This window comes from Mastomys coucha, unplaced genomic scaffold, assembly GCF_008632895.1.
Source record: "Mastomys coucha isolate ucsf_1 unplaced genomic scaffold, UCSF_Mcou_1 pScaffold21, whole genome shotgun sequence".
Taxonomy (NCBI): Eukaryota; Metazoa; Chordata; class Mammalia; order Rodentia; family Muridae; genus Mastomys; species Mastomys coucha.
Genome location: NW_022196904.1, coordinates 37,535,351 through 37,550,413, shown reverse-complemented (window position 1 = coordinate 37,550,413; position 15,063 = coordinate 37,535,351). Strand labels below are relative to the sequence as shown.

At 49.7% G+C, this 15,063-nt stretch overlaps 1 protein-coding gene across 2 annotated transcripts in view; it reads left to right on the top strand.

Moving 5' to 3' along the window:
* Window positions 1–15,063, top strand: part of Abcc6 (ATP binding cassette subfamily C member 6) — a 54,776-nt gene that overhangs the window by 23,882 nt on the left and 15,831 nt on the right. The window contains exons 12-20 of one of the 2 annotated variants that reach the window (XM_031384304.1): window positions 786–989; window positions 1,160–1,306; window positions 4,606–4,693; window positions 6,241–6,313; window positions 8,131–8,257; window positions 8,435–8,611; window positions 10,445–10,612; window positions 11,960–12,119; window positions 14,523–14,598. In XM_031384304.1, coding sequence (XP_031240164.1) covers window positions 786–989; window positions 1,160–1,306; window positions 4,606–4,693; window positions 6,241–6,313; window positions 8,131–8,257; window positions 8,435–8,611; window positions 10,445–10,612; window positions 11,960–12,119; window positions 14,523–14,598 — 1,220 coding nt within the window. Of the gene's footprint in view, window positions 1–785; window positions 990–1,159; window positions 1,307–4,605; window positions 4,694–6,240; window positions 6,314–8,130; window positions 8,258–8,434; window positions 8,612–10,444; window positions 10,613–11,959; window positions 12,135–14,522; window positions 14,599–15,063 lie in introns of both variants that reach the window. The other variant, XM_031384303.1, reaches the window with a different exon arrangement.

The following is a 15,063-nucleotide window of genomic DNA, read 5'->3' as shown; positions in this document are numbered from 1 at the left end:
TGTCACCCACCCTCCACTGTCACCCACCCTCCACTGTCACCTACCCTCCTTGTTACCCACCCTCCACTGTCACCTGGCCTCCCCTCCTCAGTACCTCACTCTGCTCTGTGACCTCGCCAAACATCCTGACCTCTCCATATATGCGCTCCACCTCCCAGTTTTGCTCCTATAGATCCCTGGATACCCTCCCAGCAGATGTCCATGCTATCCGTCCCCTTGCTAACCAGGTGGCCTCAAAGACGCTGTCCACACAGCTGCCCTACAGCCTCTTATATGGAACGTGAAACCCCAAACCCTTCCGCCTGACCTCGAAGCCCTGCCTGCTGCAGCTCGCCCTGTCCCTGAAGAGCCCAGCTCACTGTCTCCCTTTCCTGCAGTGTCCCTGGATTTGAGTCATACTGTTCCCTCTCTGAAGGTCCCCCTCTCTTGTCTCTACCCACTGCAGCTGCTTGTTCCCTATGCGCTCAGTACCTGCAGCTTCCTGTTCGCCTCATTAAGATCTAGTTCAAGTGACACCCATACCTCCAGAAAGCCTTCCTGTGGGCACCATCTCGCCCACTGGTGGCTTCTGATTGGCACAGTGATAACAGGCTCAGGTGGCTGAGACAGCTCTGAGAAGGAGTGAAGGCCCAGGGTGAGGGTGATGTAGCTCAGGACCCTGGCAGAGATGCTGGGCTGGTGTATGGCTGGGAGAGTCTGTGGGTTTGCAGCAAAGCAACTGCTGGGGCCCCAGGGATGGAAAATTCCAGGCTGGTCTCTCTCTCGCCTCCTCTTTCCTGTCTCAGGAAGAACAGATGAGGCAGAAGGCCTCCCGAGCACGGCTCACCAGCTCCATGCTCAGAACTGTGAGAACCATCAAGTCCCATGGCTGGGAGTATGCCTTCCTGGAGAGACTCCTTCACATCCGGGGCCAGGAGCTTGGCGCCCTGAAGACCTCCACCCTCCTCTTCTCTGTGTCTCTTGTGTCCTTCCAAGTGTCTACATTTCTGGTGACGTCATTCCACTCTCACTGAAGATGTCAGAGGGTTGGGGGAGGGCACACTCAGGGTGGAGAGCTGGTGCCAGCAGCATTGCATGTTACAGACTACAGAGACATCTCAGTGGGCTTTGCCCACAGAAAATGGACAGCAGGCTCAGTGCCACCCTTGTGCTTCAACAGGTGGCGCTGGTCGTGTTTGCTGTCCACACCCTGGTAGCAGAGGACAATGCCATGGATGCAGAGAAGGCATTTGTGACACTCACGGTGCTCAGCATCCTTAACAAAGCCCAGGCCTTCCTCCCCTTCTCTGTGCACTGCATCGTTCAGGTGAGGTGCAAGGAGGGTCAAGGAATCAGAGAGCTGGGTCCTGACTCAGCTCACCTGGACCACTGTCAGCAAAGGAGGGGAGGGAAAGGGCTAGAGTATAGCCAGACACCATCAGAAGTGGGTCAGAGGGTGCAGGGAAGCCTCAGCCAGCATCCTGGAGAATGTGTCACTTTTACATTCAGGAACTCATCCTGGGCGGCCCCTCCTTGAGAGAGGCCCTTTATTTCTCTGCCTTTTGTCTTTCCCAACACACATCTTGGGATCTGCTTAAAAGGAGGAAGATTGAATGATTAGTCCAATTGAATGATTGGACTGCTTCCTCCTCTTCCTCTTCCTCTTCCTCCTCCTCTTCCTCTTCCTCCAGTCCTCTTCTTCCTCTTCCTCCTCTCTTCCTCTTCTTCCTCCTCCTCTTCTCCTCCTCTTCTCCTCCTTCCCCTCCTCCTCCTCTCCTCCTCTGTCTTCTAGCATATGTGTTGGTGTGTGAGTGTGTGTTTTGTGTGTTGGGTGAGTGTGTTGTATGAGTGTGGTACATATGTATGTGTGTTGTATGAGCACAGTATATGTGCGAATGTGGTATGTATGTGTATCTGTGTGTGTTATATGAGTGTAGTATGTGTGTATGTGTATGAGTGTGTATCTGTGTTGTATGAGTATGGGCATGTGTGTCTATTTGTGTGTGTATGTGTGTACTATGTGTGTGAGTGTGTATGTGTGCTGTGTGAATGTGGTGTGTGTATGAGTGTATGTGTGTGTGTTATGTGTATGTGTGAGAGTGTGACACTGGCTAGAGGTCAATGTCAGATGTCTTCCTCTAGCACGCTCCACCTTATTTTTTTGTTTGTTTTTTGTTGTTGTTTTTGTTACTTTTTCCACCTTATTTTTTAATATTAACTTTTTTATTCTTTGAGAATTTAAATCAATGTTTTGATCGTGTTCGCCCCACTCTCCCCCAATCCCTTCAAATCCATTCCCTATCTACTCCCAACTTTGTGATTTTTCTCTTACTTTTTTAGATGAATCTCATTTGCGCTGAGCATATACTGCTGATGTGTGGCCATCCTCTGACCTACCAGGAGCCACATGCTTAAGTAAACTGACTGTATTAGTCAGGGTTTTTGTTGCTGTGATAAAACACCATGACCAAAAGCAACTTGGGGAGGAAAGGGTTTAAGTCAACTGACAGCTTGTAAATCCTTATCTAGGGAAGTCAGGACAGGAACTCAAGGTGAGAGCTGATGCAGAGGCCATGGGGGAATACTGCTGATTGATTTGCTCAGTCTGTTTTCTTTTCTTTTTTTAAAGATTTATTTTTCATACTGTCATTATATATAAGTACATTGCAGTTGTCTTCAGACACCCCAGAAGAGGAGGACATCAGATCTCATTATGGATGGTTGTGAGCCACCATGTGGTTGCTGGGATTTGAACTCGGGACCTTTGGAAGAGCAGTCAGTGCTCTTAACCACTGAGCCATCTCTCCAGCCCACAGCCTGTTTTCTTATACACCTATGCGAATTACTTGGCTGTGGTGGCACCACCCACAATGGGCTGGGCTCTCCTACATTAACCATCAATCAAGAAAATGTTCTGCAGACTTGCCTACAGGCCTGTACTTCAGTGGAGTTTTCACAAGTTGAAAGTCCCTCTTCCCAACTGACTCTAGCTATGTCAAGGTGACATAAACTAACCAACACCCCTGCCCTCCCTCAGAAGCTACTAATTATCCATAGCTCCTTGACCAGACATGGGGGCTCGCAAGTTCCTCCCTCAGCCATGTTAGACGGTTGACGCAGGCAGCCACAGCTGCTTTGAGTTCACGAGGGCAGTGGTCCTGTCACCGCATCCACTAGATACTGTTTCCCTCACATCCTTCCTGACCTCTGGCTCTTACAATCTTCCTGCTCCCTCTTCCATGACGTTGACTGAGCCTTGGAGAAAGGGGGTGTGGTGCTGCAGAAGTCACATTGGTAGGTGAGCTCTTTGCAGGCAGTTATTCTCTGCACTCCAACCAGCTGGAAGTTTCTGCATGCTGCACTAACGTAAGGTATAGAGCTACATACTTAGAAGACAGTTCAATATGAAGTCCACTTGGCAACATGATGGTAGGAGGTTCACTCCTACAGCCTATAAGCTCTCCAACCGTGGGCTATTGGCCAGATTTATAGTACTAGATGTGTGTTTCCACCTGTGGAGCAGGCCTGAAATCCAATCAGAAAACATTGGGTTACCCAATAGCATGCATACTGCTATTGCTCACAAGTGCATCTTTCCATGATAGTCATCGGGGCTCACAGGCTTCATGGCTAGGTAAGAGAGTTGACATCTTTCTCCTTGAGCAGCCTGCACAGCACCTCCCTGGCACTATAAAAGCTGGCCAGCAGGGAGAAAGCTGGCCAGTCAGCACCAACTCGGTTTCTCCATGCCCTGTGACCAAAGTGTGTTGTGTCTTCAGCAATAGGGTCTTACCGTCAAGCTCTGGTGGGCACTGAGAGCAGCAGTTGTTTTAGGGGTCTCTAGGTCAGAGGTGAGGTATCCCACATCTGACACTAGGTATCTTATTAAGTAATACATGTTTTTTGAGAGAATCATTATCGCTTGTGTAGGGTAACTCCAATTAAATACATATGCATATATACCTGCATGCATATACACATGGAAGCTTCTAAAACAGCAGGTTTTCCATTAAAAAATCCTTAGTGCTAGTTATTCCCCCACCACCACCCACTTTAGTTTTTGAGACAGAGTCTCTCACTGAACCCAGAGCTTATCCATTTGACCAGACTGCCTGGCCAGAGAGCTCCAGGGAGCCACCTGTCTCCACTTTCCAAATGCTGGGACATGGACTGCCGTGACCAGCTTTTACGTGGACTCTGGGAACTTGAACCCAGGCCATTATACCTGCACAGCAAGCACTGTGCCCTGTTGAGCTATCTCCTCAGCTCCAGGCCATCTGTATTGCAATGATCACCTCCAATCGCCAAGTATAGGTGTGCAATGGGTGCTCAAGAGCACCCCCAGTGGATAGAGTTGGAAGTTACTCCGCATCGTTGCTGGGTGCTGTTGGAAAAGGTGCTGTCCCTTTCTCAGGCCTTAGTTGAAGGCAGCTGGTTTGTTCCACTCTCTCTCTCTTTTGGATTTGGGAGCAGAGAGAAGTCCCCATCCGTGTTGAGGTCATTATTTTCTATGACCTACAGATATTCCAGCATCTAGCAAATGCAAAGTATTGGGCTGGATCTTCAGGAAGCCATTCTGCAGGAAGCCCTTCTAGTCTGGTGACTAGCCCACTCTTGTATCTCCAGGCTCGGGTGTCCTTTGACCGGCTGGCTGCCTTCCTGTGCCTGGAAGAAGTAGACCCCAATGGCATGGTCTTGAGTCCCTCCAGATGCCGTGAGTGCTGAGATGGGGGGTGGGGGGAGAGGACGAAGGCAATGTAGATCTCACCATCATGCCACTTGGTACCCAACATCTTCTGTGTCCACCAATGTACAGTGCTGACTAGTGGAGCATTGTGGGATGCTGCCTAGGAGCTCAGAAGCAGGTACCCCATCAAGAACTTACCCTTATTCAGAAGTCTAGAAAGAGAACCATAGACATATTGTTAAGCTAAAGACTCAAATCAGAGCATCAGTGTGGGAACTCACAAACTCTAGTCAGCCAGCTCCTGCTTCCTCCTCCCTCCCCCCTTCCCTCCCCTGATCAATACTCTCTCCACTATTCACCCGACCTTCCCCCTCCCCCCTCCCCACCCTACTCAATCCTGACACTTTCAGCCACTGCCTGTGTGGTTTACTTAATCGCTTCAGGGAAGAAGGGCAGAGAACGGCCTGTCACCAAATGGACACTTCCCACTCAGTTAATATAATTGAGACATCTGGTCAACCTGCTTATCTGGAACATGCCCACTGGTACTTAAAATCCTGCCCTTGGGATGGGTGTCTCGCCCCAGGGACATGTCTGAATCCCAACTCTGACATATTAACCTCTTAGAGCCTCAGTGCCCATCTTCAGGGTCCAAGCATCTGCTCTGGGGCTTGGGGGAGGCTATCTTGGAGATCACATTAATTCAAGTACAGTTAGACTAGAACATTTACAAAATTGATGTGTTTATTTACTTATTTAAATTTTTGGCTTAAAAATTAGAAAAGGTAATTTATTTTTATTTTACGTGTATAAGGGTTTTACTTGCATGTATGTCTGTGCACCTGTGAGTGTCTGATGCCCAGGGAGGCCAAAAGAGAGTTAGATGGTTGTAAACTGCCATGTGTATGTACTGGGAATTTAGCCTGGGTCCTCTACAACAGCAGCCTAGTGCTCTTAGCTACTAACTCATCTCTCTGAATCCCCATTATTTTGGCTTTTTGAGACAGGGCATTGTAAACCAGACTGGCCTTGAACTTGCTATGTGGCTAAGGTTGGACTTGAACTCATGATCTTTCTGCCTCCACCACCCAAATACTGGGATTACAGGCACAAACATCACACTGAGATTATATATTTATTTACTTAAATACATAAATAAATAATTTTATTGCTGATCTTCATATATAGCTCAAGCTGGCATCACATTTACTCTATAGCCAGGCTAGCCTCCAACTCATGATCCTCCTGTCCCAACCTCCCAGGTGTCAGGATTACAGGCATGAGCCACCATACCCAGTTCAAACCTTATTTATTAAAAAAAAAAAAAAAAAAAAAAAAAAAAAAAAAAAAGGTAGCAGGCAGGATTTGAACCCCTGCTGAGGCCACTTGTCCCTGAATTACAATGTTATTGTGGTAGGATTACAGTCAAGTCAGTAGGTAGCAGAGCCAGGGCCTTGTAATGCTTCTAGCTGAAAAGATGTTTTGGCATGGAGCCTTTGAGGCCTTGAACATGGAACACTGGGATGCCTGGAGGGAAGTACCAACCCCAGTAACTGTCTTCTTGTGTCTTGTAGCCTCAAAGGATCGAATTTCTGTACACAATGGCACCTTCACTTGGTCCCAGGAAAGCCCACCCTGCCTGCACGGGTATGAAACCCCACAGAGATGCTCTTAGCTTATGAGAAAGTGGGTGTGGAGCAGGGTTCTGTGCAGGGAGGCAAGGGTTCCTGCATGCCATAGCCCTAGAGAGGGGACACAGGGTACCTGAGCATCCCCATCAGGCAGGAGACACCCCCCTGTCTCCACCTGACCAAGAGGAGCCTTGAGGCCCAGTCTAATGACTCCACACTCAACAGCTCTGACCTCTTTCTGTGCCTCTTGCATCAGTATCAAGGTCATGGTCACCCAGCCCCAAGATACCTCAGAAAGAGGAAGAATGTCTGGCCATGTGTGTCCACCTCTATCCATTCTCTCGGGAGTGGTTACTGAGCTCTCCTTGCTGTGCACAGGCTCTGTTCTGGATGCTGGGGACAGAGGGAAGGCTGGGGCTCTGCTCTCTTGAGGTAGCATCTGGATGGAGATGGGATACAAGTGGAAAGTCTGGGAAGGGACAAAGCTGACGGTGTGGGTAGTTGGCATTCCAGCTGAGGGCATAACAGAGGTCAGGGGAAGGCTCTTTGAACAGTGGGAAGGCCAAAAGCAAAGACTGTGAGGCAGAAATATATGAGGCCCAGACTCTCTCAGTCTCACCCTGTTGACATTTGGGCTGAGAATTCCTCACCGAGGGCTGTCCTGGGCCTTTGGCAAAGAAATAAGAGCTCTAAGCTCCATCCCCAATCAGGACAAAAACACCTCTAGATGTTGCCAAATGACTCCACCCAACTAAGGCAAAATCACCCCTGCTGAAAGCCACTGGATTATGCTTAAGAAGCACTAAGCTTAAGGTGGTGGTGCACACCTTTAATCCCAGCACTCAGGAGGCAGAGGTAGGCAGATCTCTGAGTTGGAGGCCAGCCTGGCTTACAGAGCAAGTTTCAGAACATCCAGGGTAACATAGAGAAACCCTGTCTTGAAGAAAAAAGAAAGAAGGGGAGAGAGAGAGAGAGAGAGAGAGAGAGAGAGAGAGAGAGAGAGAGAGAGAGAGAGAAACAAGGAGGAAAAAAGAAACAGGAAGAGGAGGAAGAAAAGAGGAAAGGGCAGGAGAAGGAGCAGGTGCAGGAGCAGAAGCGGAAGCAGACACACTAAGAGTGTGGCTGGGTATAACTCATATTCACCAGAACTTTCCTTTTGACCCTCAGTCAAAGCTTGGAAGGGTTATGAACTGACTTGGTTTTTTGAAACAGAGTCTCACTGTATGTAGTCCTGGCTGGCCTGACACTCACTCTGTAGACCAGGCTGGCTTCAAACTCAGAGATCCACCTGCCTCTGGCTCCCTAGTGCTGGGACTAGAGGTGGACATCAGCACACCCAGCCCTGACTTGCTCTTTCACAGGCCTCTGTGGCTTCTGGGTAAGGGCTGACTGAAGAAGATGAGTAGGGGTAGGCTGGGGCAGAGGAGGGGAGAGCAGCAAGACATGTACTGCAAAGGCCTGAGCAAGAGACTACAACAGCCAAGCCCTCACACGGTGATTCCCTCTGTGTGTGCATGCGTGTGTGCATGGGTATGCATACAGTGGCATACATGTAGGCACACACATGTGCTTACATCTGCATACTGGCTATGCATGTGACTATCTGTGGTGTGTCTGTAGGTGTTTGTGTAGAGGCACAGCTGATGTGCTCAGATGGCAGAAGGAAGATAGTTCAGGTAGCCAAATGAGAATCAGGCAGGGAAGGCCCTGTATGTCCTCTTAATGGTTTCCCCAGGGCCTGAGCAGCAGGATGGGGTGGGTGTGTCTGGGGTTCCATGCTTCTGTACACACCCAGGCTGGGCCTTCAGGGCTGCATCTCCCCTGGATTGTCAGGATTAACCTCACCGTGCCCCAGGGCTGTCTGCTGGCTGTTGTGGGTCCAGTGGGGGCTGGGAAGTCCTCCCTGCTGTCTGCCCTGCTTGGGGAGCTGTTGAAGGTAGAAGGGTCTGTGAGCATTGAGGTAAGCCCGCTCCCATCCCTCCCTGCCCTGGCTGCTAAGGCGCATCTTCAGAGATGCCATACAGCATGCCTTCCCCTCACAGCCAAGAGCCCTCCATTCTCTGGCTCAGCCTCCCTCTCTCTAAGCACCCAGTCTCCCTACTCTCCTATGAACCACCAACAGTAAGCAGTGTTTCAGGGTTCCGTGGCCTACGTGCCTCAGGAGGCCTGGGTCCAGAACACCTCTGTGGTGGAGAATGTGTGCTTCAGGCAGGAACTGGACTTGCCCTGGTTGCAGAAAGTTCTAGACGCCTGTGCCTTGGGGTCTGATGTGGCCAGCTTCCCTGCAGGAGTTCACACCCCAATAGGGGAGCAGGTGAGGAGACCCTGGGATCATACGCCTCCCTGACCTGAGGTCAGGGAGATGGGGAACAGTAAGGGCAGAAAGGGGGGAAGGAAGGAGACTCCAGTTCAGGGCAAAGTACACAGTCTGTTCAGTTATTGAGGAGAAACTAAGACAAGGGAGAGCAGAGAGCCTGCTGGGTGATGTTAATCAATCTGCTTCCCCTCTCTTGGCCTCACCAATGTATCTGCGTAGAGATGGTCCCCAGACAGGACACAGGCATCTGAAGCTATAGAACCATCAGAATCAGAAAACTATGGGCTAAGGACCAAATCTGGCCCACTACTTGTTTTTGTAAATAAAGTGTTATTGGGACACAACCACCAAATGGTGACTTAGAGTCTATGACTACTTTTGCTTTCAGAGGTCAGAGCTGGGAATTGGAACAGACATCAAATGGCCCTCAAACGTTACAAGAGTTACTCCCTGGCTCATCCTAGAAAATACAGGCTGAGCCCTGGATTAGGGAACTGGGAATCGATGCTAGAGAACTTGGAATCAATCCTGGGGACCTAGCCCTTTGCAGATTCTGAGCAACTGCTTCCCCTCTGAGCTACAGCCCCTACTTTGTTTCTGTTTGAGATGGGGTCTAGCTAGGACTTTTGGGGGAGGTGTCCTTTTTTTGGACAGTGTCTCTTTATGTAATAGTCCCAACTGTCCAGGAACTTACAGTGTCGACCAGGCTGGCCTCTGCCTCCTGAATGCTGGGAGTATGTGCCACCATGCCTGGCTGGGGTCTAGGACTTTTGGTCCTTTTGCCTCCACCTCTTGAGTGCTGAGATGATGATGAGCCACCACATCTGGCTCAGGACACCTAGCTTCCATCCCCCCTTCCCTTTAGACCAATCCTAGCCCAGCAGGTAAAAAAAATACTGTGCCAACAGGGCCCCACCCACTCCCTCTTCCCAGAACTCTCAGGTTTCCCCATTTCCCTCAGAGTCAGAACCAAAGTTTTGACCATTCCCATAAAAGCCTCCATGCAAGCCCATTTCTCTCTCTACTTCCTCTCTGGTCATACGTCCCTATTCCTACTCTCTCCAGCTACAGGGACCCCACCATGCACACTCATAGTCCAGGGCCTGTGTGCATGCTTTTTCCCAGTGGGACACACAGGGCTATGCCCCCTCCTCCTGTCACCTTCAAGGACAGGCAAGCCCTTGTTAGCTTTCCCAGTGCATACTCATTAGAAAAGGTCAGAAAGGATGGAACATGGTTGCTCACTGCTAGAGCCCCACAGCTAGGTATACCCCAGCAGAGGAGCCATGGGTGAGCACTGGCTGAATAAATGGATGAATGAAGATAAGGACTAGATATGCAGGTGACAGGGAACAAGTGGTGTCCTCGGTACACATGTCAGCAGTGGAAAAGAGGGAGGAAAAAAATGGGCAGAGAGGGAAGGAGTCATAACCTGGAAGAGAGAAGGGGGGAGATGGAGCAGTACACACAGTGTCTCCAGAAGGGAGGCTGGGAAGGGAGGAAGCAGGCTCAGGCCAGCGAGGGTGCTGGCTCAGTGTTTACAGCCCAGTGTGACCCCAGGCACCTGAGCTGCTCCTGGCTGAATGAGCAAGGGTGTCCCTTGCCTATTGTCATTCTGTTTTGTTACTGTTGTACTGTTTTGTTTTGTTTTGTTTGAGACATTGTTTCACCATGTAGCCCTGGCTGCCCTGGAACTCAAAGATCCACCTGCCTCTGCCTGCCAAGCACTGGGATTAAAAGTGTGCATTAGTCACCACTGTCCCACCACCCAGTCATTCTGATGTCCCCAGCAGATGTGCATCTGAGTCCCTGTCTCACTCCTGTTCCCAGGGCATGAATCTTTCTGGGGGCCAGAAGCAGCGGCTGAGCTTGGCTCGGGCTGTGTACAGAAAGGCTGCCGTGTACCTGCTGGATGATCCCCTGGCAGCCCTGGATGCCCACGTCAGCCAGCAGGTCTTCAAACAAGTCATTGGGCCCAGTGGACTGCTCCAGGGTACGGTAAGTGAAGCTGAGGAAGTCCTGAGAGTTCTGTCCTAACCTAAGGACTGTCTCATCAGCCCTTCTTGAGTCCAGTTTTCTGAGCCTGAGCCATTCTTTGTATCAGTTAGCTTTTCCTGCAACAATGCTGTGTAACAAACAGCTTCCCAAATCTCAGTGGCTGACACTTACATCTTTCTCAGGAAATTGTGGTTAGACTATTCATAATGTTTCAACTTTATGATGGTCTAAAATTGGTACATATTCAATTTTTTAAGAAATGTAGATTTTGATCCTTTCTTGGAGTCCCAATACTTTCTCATAGTGCTAGTTGTAGCTATGAACTGTGGCTCCATATGCTATGCATCTTGAGGAAGAAAAAGCAAGCTCTGAGAAGTACCTTGTGGCAGAGCCTTGGTGCTTGGTCTATTAAGAGTAATGTATTCCCAGGATAGCATGTGGCTCAGTGGTAGTATTACATGCACCGAGCCCTGAGTTGCACCCCAACATTCATGAACCAGTGCCATTGTACATGCCTGTAATGCTACCCACTGGGAGGATGGCAGGATGATCAGAAAGTTAAGGTTATCCTTGATGTCTTAGCTAGCTTTAACTGTTAAGTTAGCCCAGCCTAGTCATCTTAGAGGAAAGCCTTGACTGAGGAATTTCCTAGCTCGGACTAGCCTATGGGCGTGTCTGTTAACTGATGTAGGAGGGCCCAGTCCAGTGTGGACACCGCTACGACTGTCTCTAGGCTCGTGGTCCTGGGCTGTACAATGAAGCCAGCTAAGCAATGTCCTTTGAGGGAGCCACCCAATAAGCCACACCCTCATGTCTCCTGCTATACTTCCTGGGCTGAGAGTGAATTCCCTGGTTAGAGGTAATACCACATGGAATAGGAAGCAGGCCTGCCTTCAGGTTCCTGCCTTGGGTTCCAGTAGGGACTTCCCTCAGTGATGGACTGTGACCTGGAAGTGTAACCCAAATAAATCCTGTCCTCCTTTAAGTAGCTGTTTTTGGTCACAGCAATTGTCACAGCAACAGAAGGGCAGTTAGAACACTTGGCCACAGAGGGAGTTCAAGACCAGCCCGGGCTACATGAAACCCTGACTCAAAAAAAAAAAAAATTTTTTTTTTAATGTATTTCCATTTGTTATATTTTGAACCGAAGGTGAGTTTCTCAGATGACCCCATAGCCCCATTACAATGAGAAGCTCTCAAAGGTTGGCCTTAAGCCCACAGATACCCCCACTATTCTTTTTAGGTATGATATTCTCCAGAAGAAGTGCAGATGTATAGGAAGGGGCATTCCCTCTCCCTGACCTGGGGACACTCCAGCACGTGTAACTTCTGCCTTTTCCTGCCCAGACTCGGATCCTTGTAACACACACGCTGCATGTGCTGCCCCAGGCTGACCGGATCCTGGTGTTGGCCAATGGAACCATCGCAGAGATGGGCTCCTACAAGGACCTTCTGCAAAGGAACGGAGCCCTAGTGAGTCTTCTGGATGGAGCCAGACAGCCTGCCGGTGAAGGAGAAGAAGGTATTGGCTGGGTATCATTGATTCTCTGTGCCTGGCTCCCTCTGGGAGAAGGCTGCAAGGACCCCGCTGGTGTGGGTGGAGTACCTTAACGACAGCCATCTTGAGGGCCCACGTGGCACTGTAGCCCTGCACACAAGCCACCCCTCCCCCACAAGGAGCCAAGGACACTGCCCAGGGCCCCCAGTGTCTCTCATCATACTCTTGGCTCTCTTTGTGTGTTTAATGTGTGTAGGTGCACATGTGTGTCCCAGTGTGCATACATATGTGGTTGGAGGCCAGAAGTGAATCTCAGCTGTCAGTCTCAGCAGTAGTCCATCTTGCTTTCAGGGCCTTTTATTGGGATCTAAGGCTCCCTGATTCTGCTGGATTGGCTAACCAGTGAGCTCCGGGGACCCTGCTGTTCCCACCTTCCCAGGGTTGGGTTTACAGTCATGCACTACCATGACTGGCTTTTTATGTGGGTTGGAGGGGTGGAGCTCAGGTCCTCACACCATGAGACAAGCACTTTACCAACTTGGCCATTTCCTCCGCCCTAACTGTACAATATGTCGCTTGAGGACACCAAAGCCCTCAGGGGTGGGGGTGGCCACTATTGCCCTTGTACAGACAAGGAAAATGAGGACTACACCTGTGGCCCCAGAGTAGCATCCAGTGTCTATGCTTAAAGATGCTAAGAAGACTCTTCAGGGAGCATTTGCTCCCAGGACCTTCTGCACTTCCAAAGGGTAAACATGAAACTTCCAGAAGTGACAATGGCCACAAGTACAGTGAGAAATACCATCTAAGATACTTCATTCATTTCTGTTCATTGTGTCAGCATGGGGCCTAATTGTCTCCATTTCACAGATAAAGAAACTGGGGCCTGGAAGTTAAGAAATTAGCCCAAGGTTACATACATGTGTGACTTGTTGGCAACAGGGCTGGGCTACGAAGCCAAACTGCTAGGTGCCAGAGAACATGTTTTTGAATTGGTAGGACATGCTGTCCCCCATGTCCTCCATGTCCTCAACTCCTGCTTTAATGTTACCTTGGTCTTAAGCCCTGCCTTGTCTAGTAACATCTGCTCAGCATTGGCCCTAAATGATAAGCCGGGGAGATGGCCCAGTTGTCAAAGAGCCTTGCAACAGAAGGGCCTGAGTTCAGTCCTCCGCACTCATGTAAAATGCTGGGCATGGTAGCACACACATGTAATTCCAGCTTTGGAGAGACTGAGACAGGAGGACTCATGGGACTTGCTGCCCAGTCAGCCTAGCCTCATGAGTTCTAGGCCAGTGAGAGGCTCTGCCTCACAAAACAAGGTAAACAACACTTAAGATTATCCTCTAGCCTTTGCATGCATACACATATGTACATGCATGCACACATATGTACTCATGTGCGCACATGCACACACACACACACACACACACACACACACACAAAGCCCACCTGTCTTAGTTGCTTTTCTATTGCTGTAGTAAGATATCAGGACCAAGACAACTTATAGAAGAAAGAGTTTATTTGGGGCTTACTGTTCAAAGGCAGAGTCCATGACCATCACAGTAGGGAACATGGCAGCAGGCAGGCAGGCAGGCATGCATGGTAGCTGAGAACTAATATATTGAAACACAAATCACAGGGCAGAGAGAGAGACTGGGAATGACTTGGGCTTTGAAAATTCTCAAAGCCTACTGCCAGTGACACATCTTCTCCAACAAGGCCACACCTCCTAATCCTTCTCAAATAGTTCTAATGACTGGGACCTTGCATTCAAATGTATGAGTCTCAGGGGGTCATTCTACTTCAAACCACCACAGCTCTTAACAGTTGACTCACAGTGTCACTGCTATTGAGCTTCAAGATGGTACCTTGGGCACAGAACTTGCCCATTAGCATCGGACAGCTTTTGCTATGACAGGGCTGTGTAACAAACATCACCCATATTTCAGTGGTTTGTAATAGCAGTTACTTCTTGTTCAGAGGTCTGGAGCTAAGCTATTGTATTTCTGCTCAGATTTCTGGCCCAACCTGGGAAACGTCAGATGAGAGACTATCCCTGGGGGATCTGGCATCTGAAGGTTCATGTGAGTTAGCTAGGAAAGAACACTCGAGGCACAATGCACTACTTGAGCAAGTGTGTTGAGGAAGCCAAGGCAACTTGACCTTACACAATACCCATGCTATTTCCCAACTCCATAGCATGCACTCAGTGCTTTCTGAATGAATGAAAGAGGATGAACCAATGATGCTTCTGAGTGACCCCAGGGGAAGGGTTGAGAGCAAAGGAAGGTTGTTAGAGCAGCACCAGGAACCATGCTTGGAAATGTTTGCTCGGAGAGCAGCTGGAAGTGTCAAAGCCAACATCTGGACTCTATGGTGTGGCTTCACTGACATCCTTGACCCTTGCAGGAACACACGTTGTGGCCACCAGTGATGACCTTGGAGGCTTTCCTGGAGGTGGGAAGCCCACGCACAGACCAGAGAGGTAGGTTCACTGGTGCTGAGCAAGGGGCGGCCAGGCTAAGGCCAAAACGAGATCTGCTTGTGGCTACTGTGCCTCAGGCAGAGGGGACAGCCAAAATCACTCATAGATGCTTAATACCCCATGGGCTCAGGGATGGATAATTCGTTCACCCCAAATGATCCATCGGTCAACTGACAATGATAAGCCTCCAAATTGTCACTTCTTTTTTTTTTTTTGGTTTTTGGAGACAGGGTTTCTCTGTGTAGCCCTGGCTGTCCTGGAACTCACTCTGTAGACCAGGTTGGCCTCGAACTCAGAAATCCACCTGCCTCTGCCTCCCAAGTGCTGGGATTAAAGGTGTGCGCCACCACCGCCCGGCCAAATTGTCACTTCTAAGACCAGCACTTGGAGTGGGCCAATGCCAGTCATTAGAGCAGAGCAGGCTGGCTGTGCTAGACTGCACTGTTCCCATTTTTGCCAGGCAGG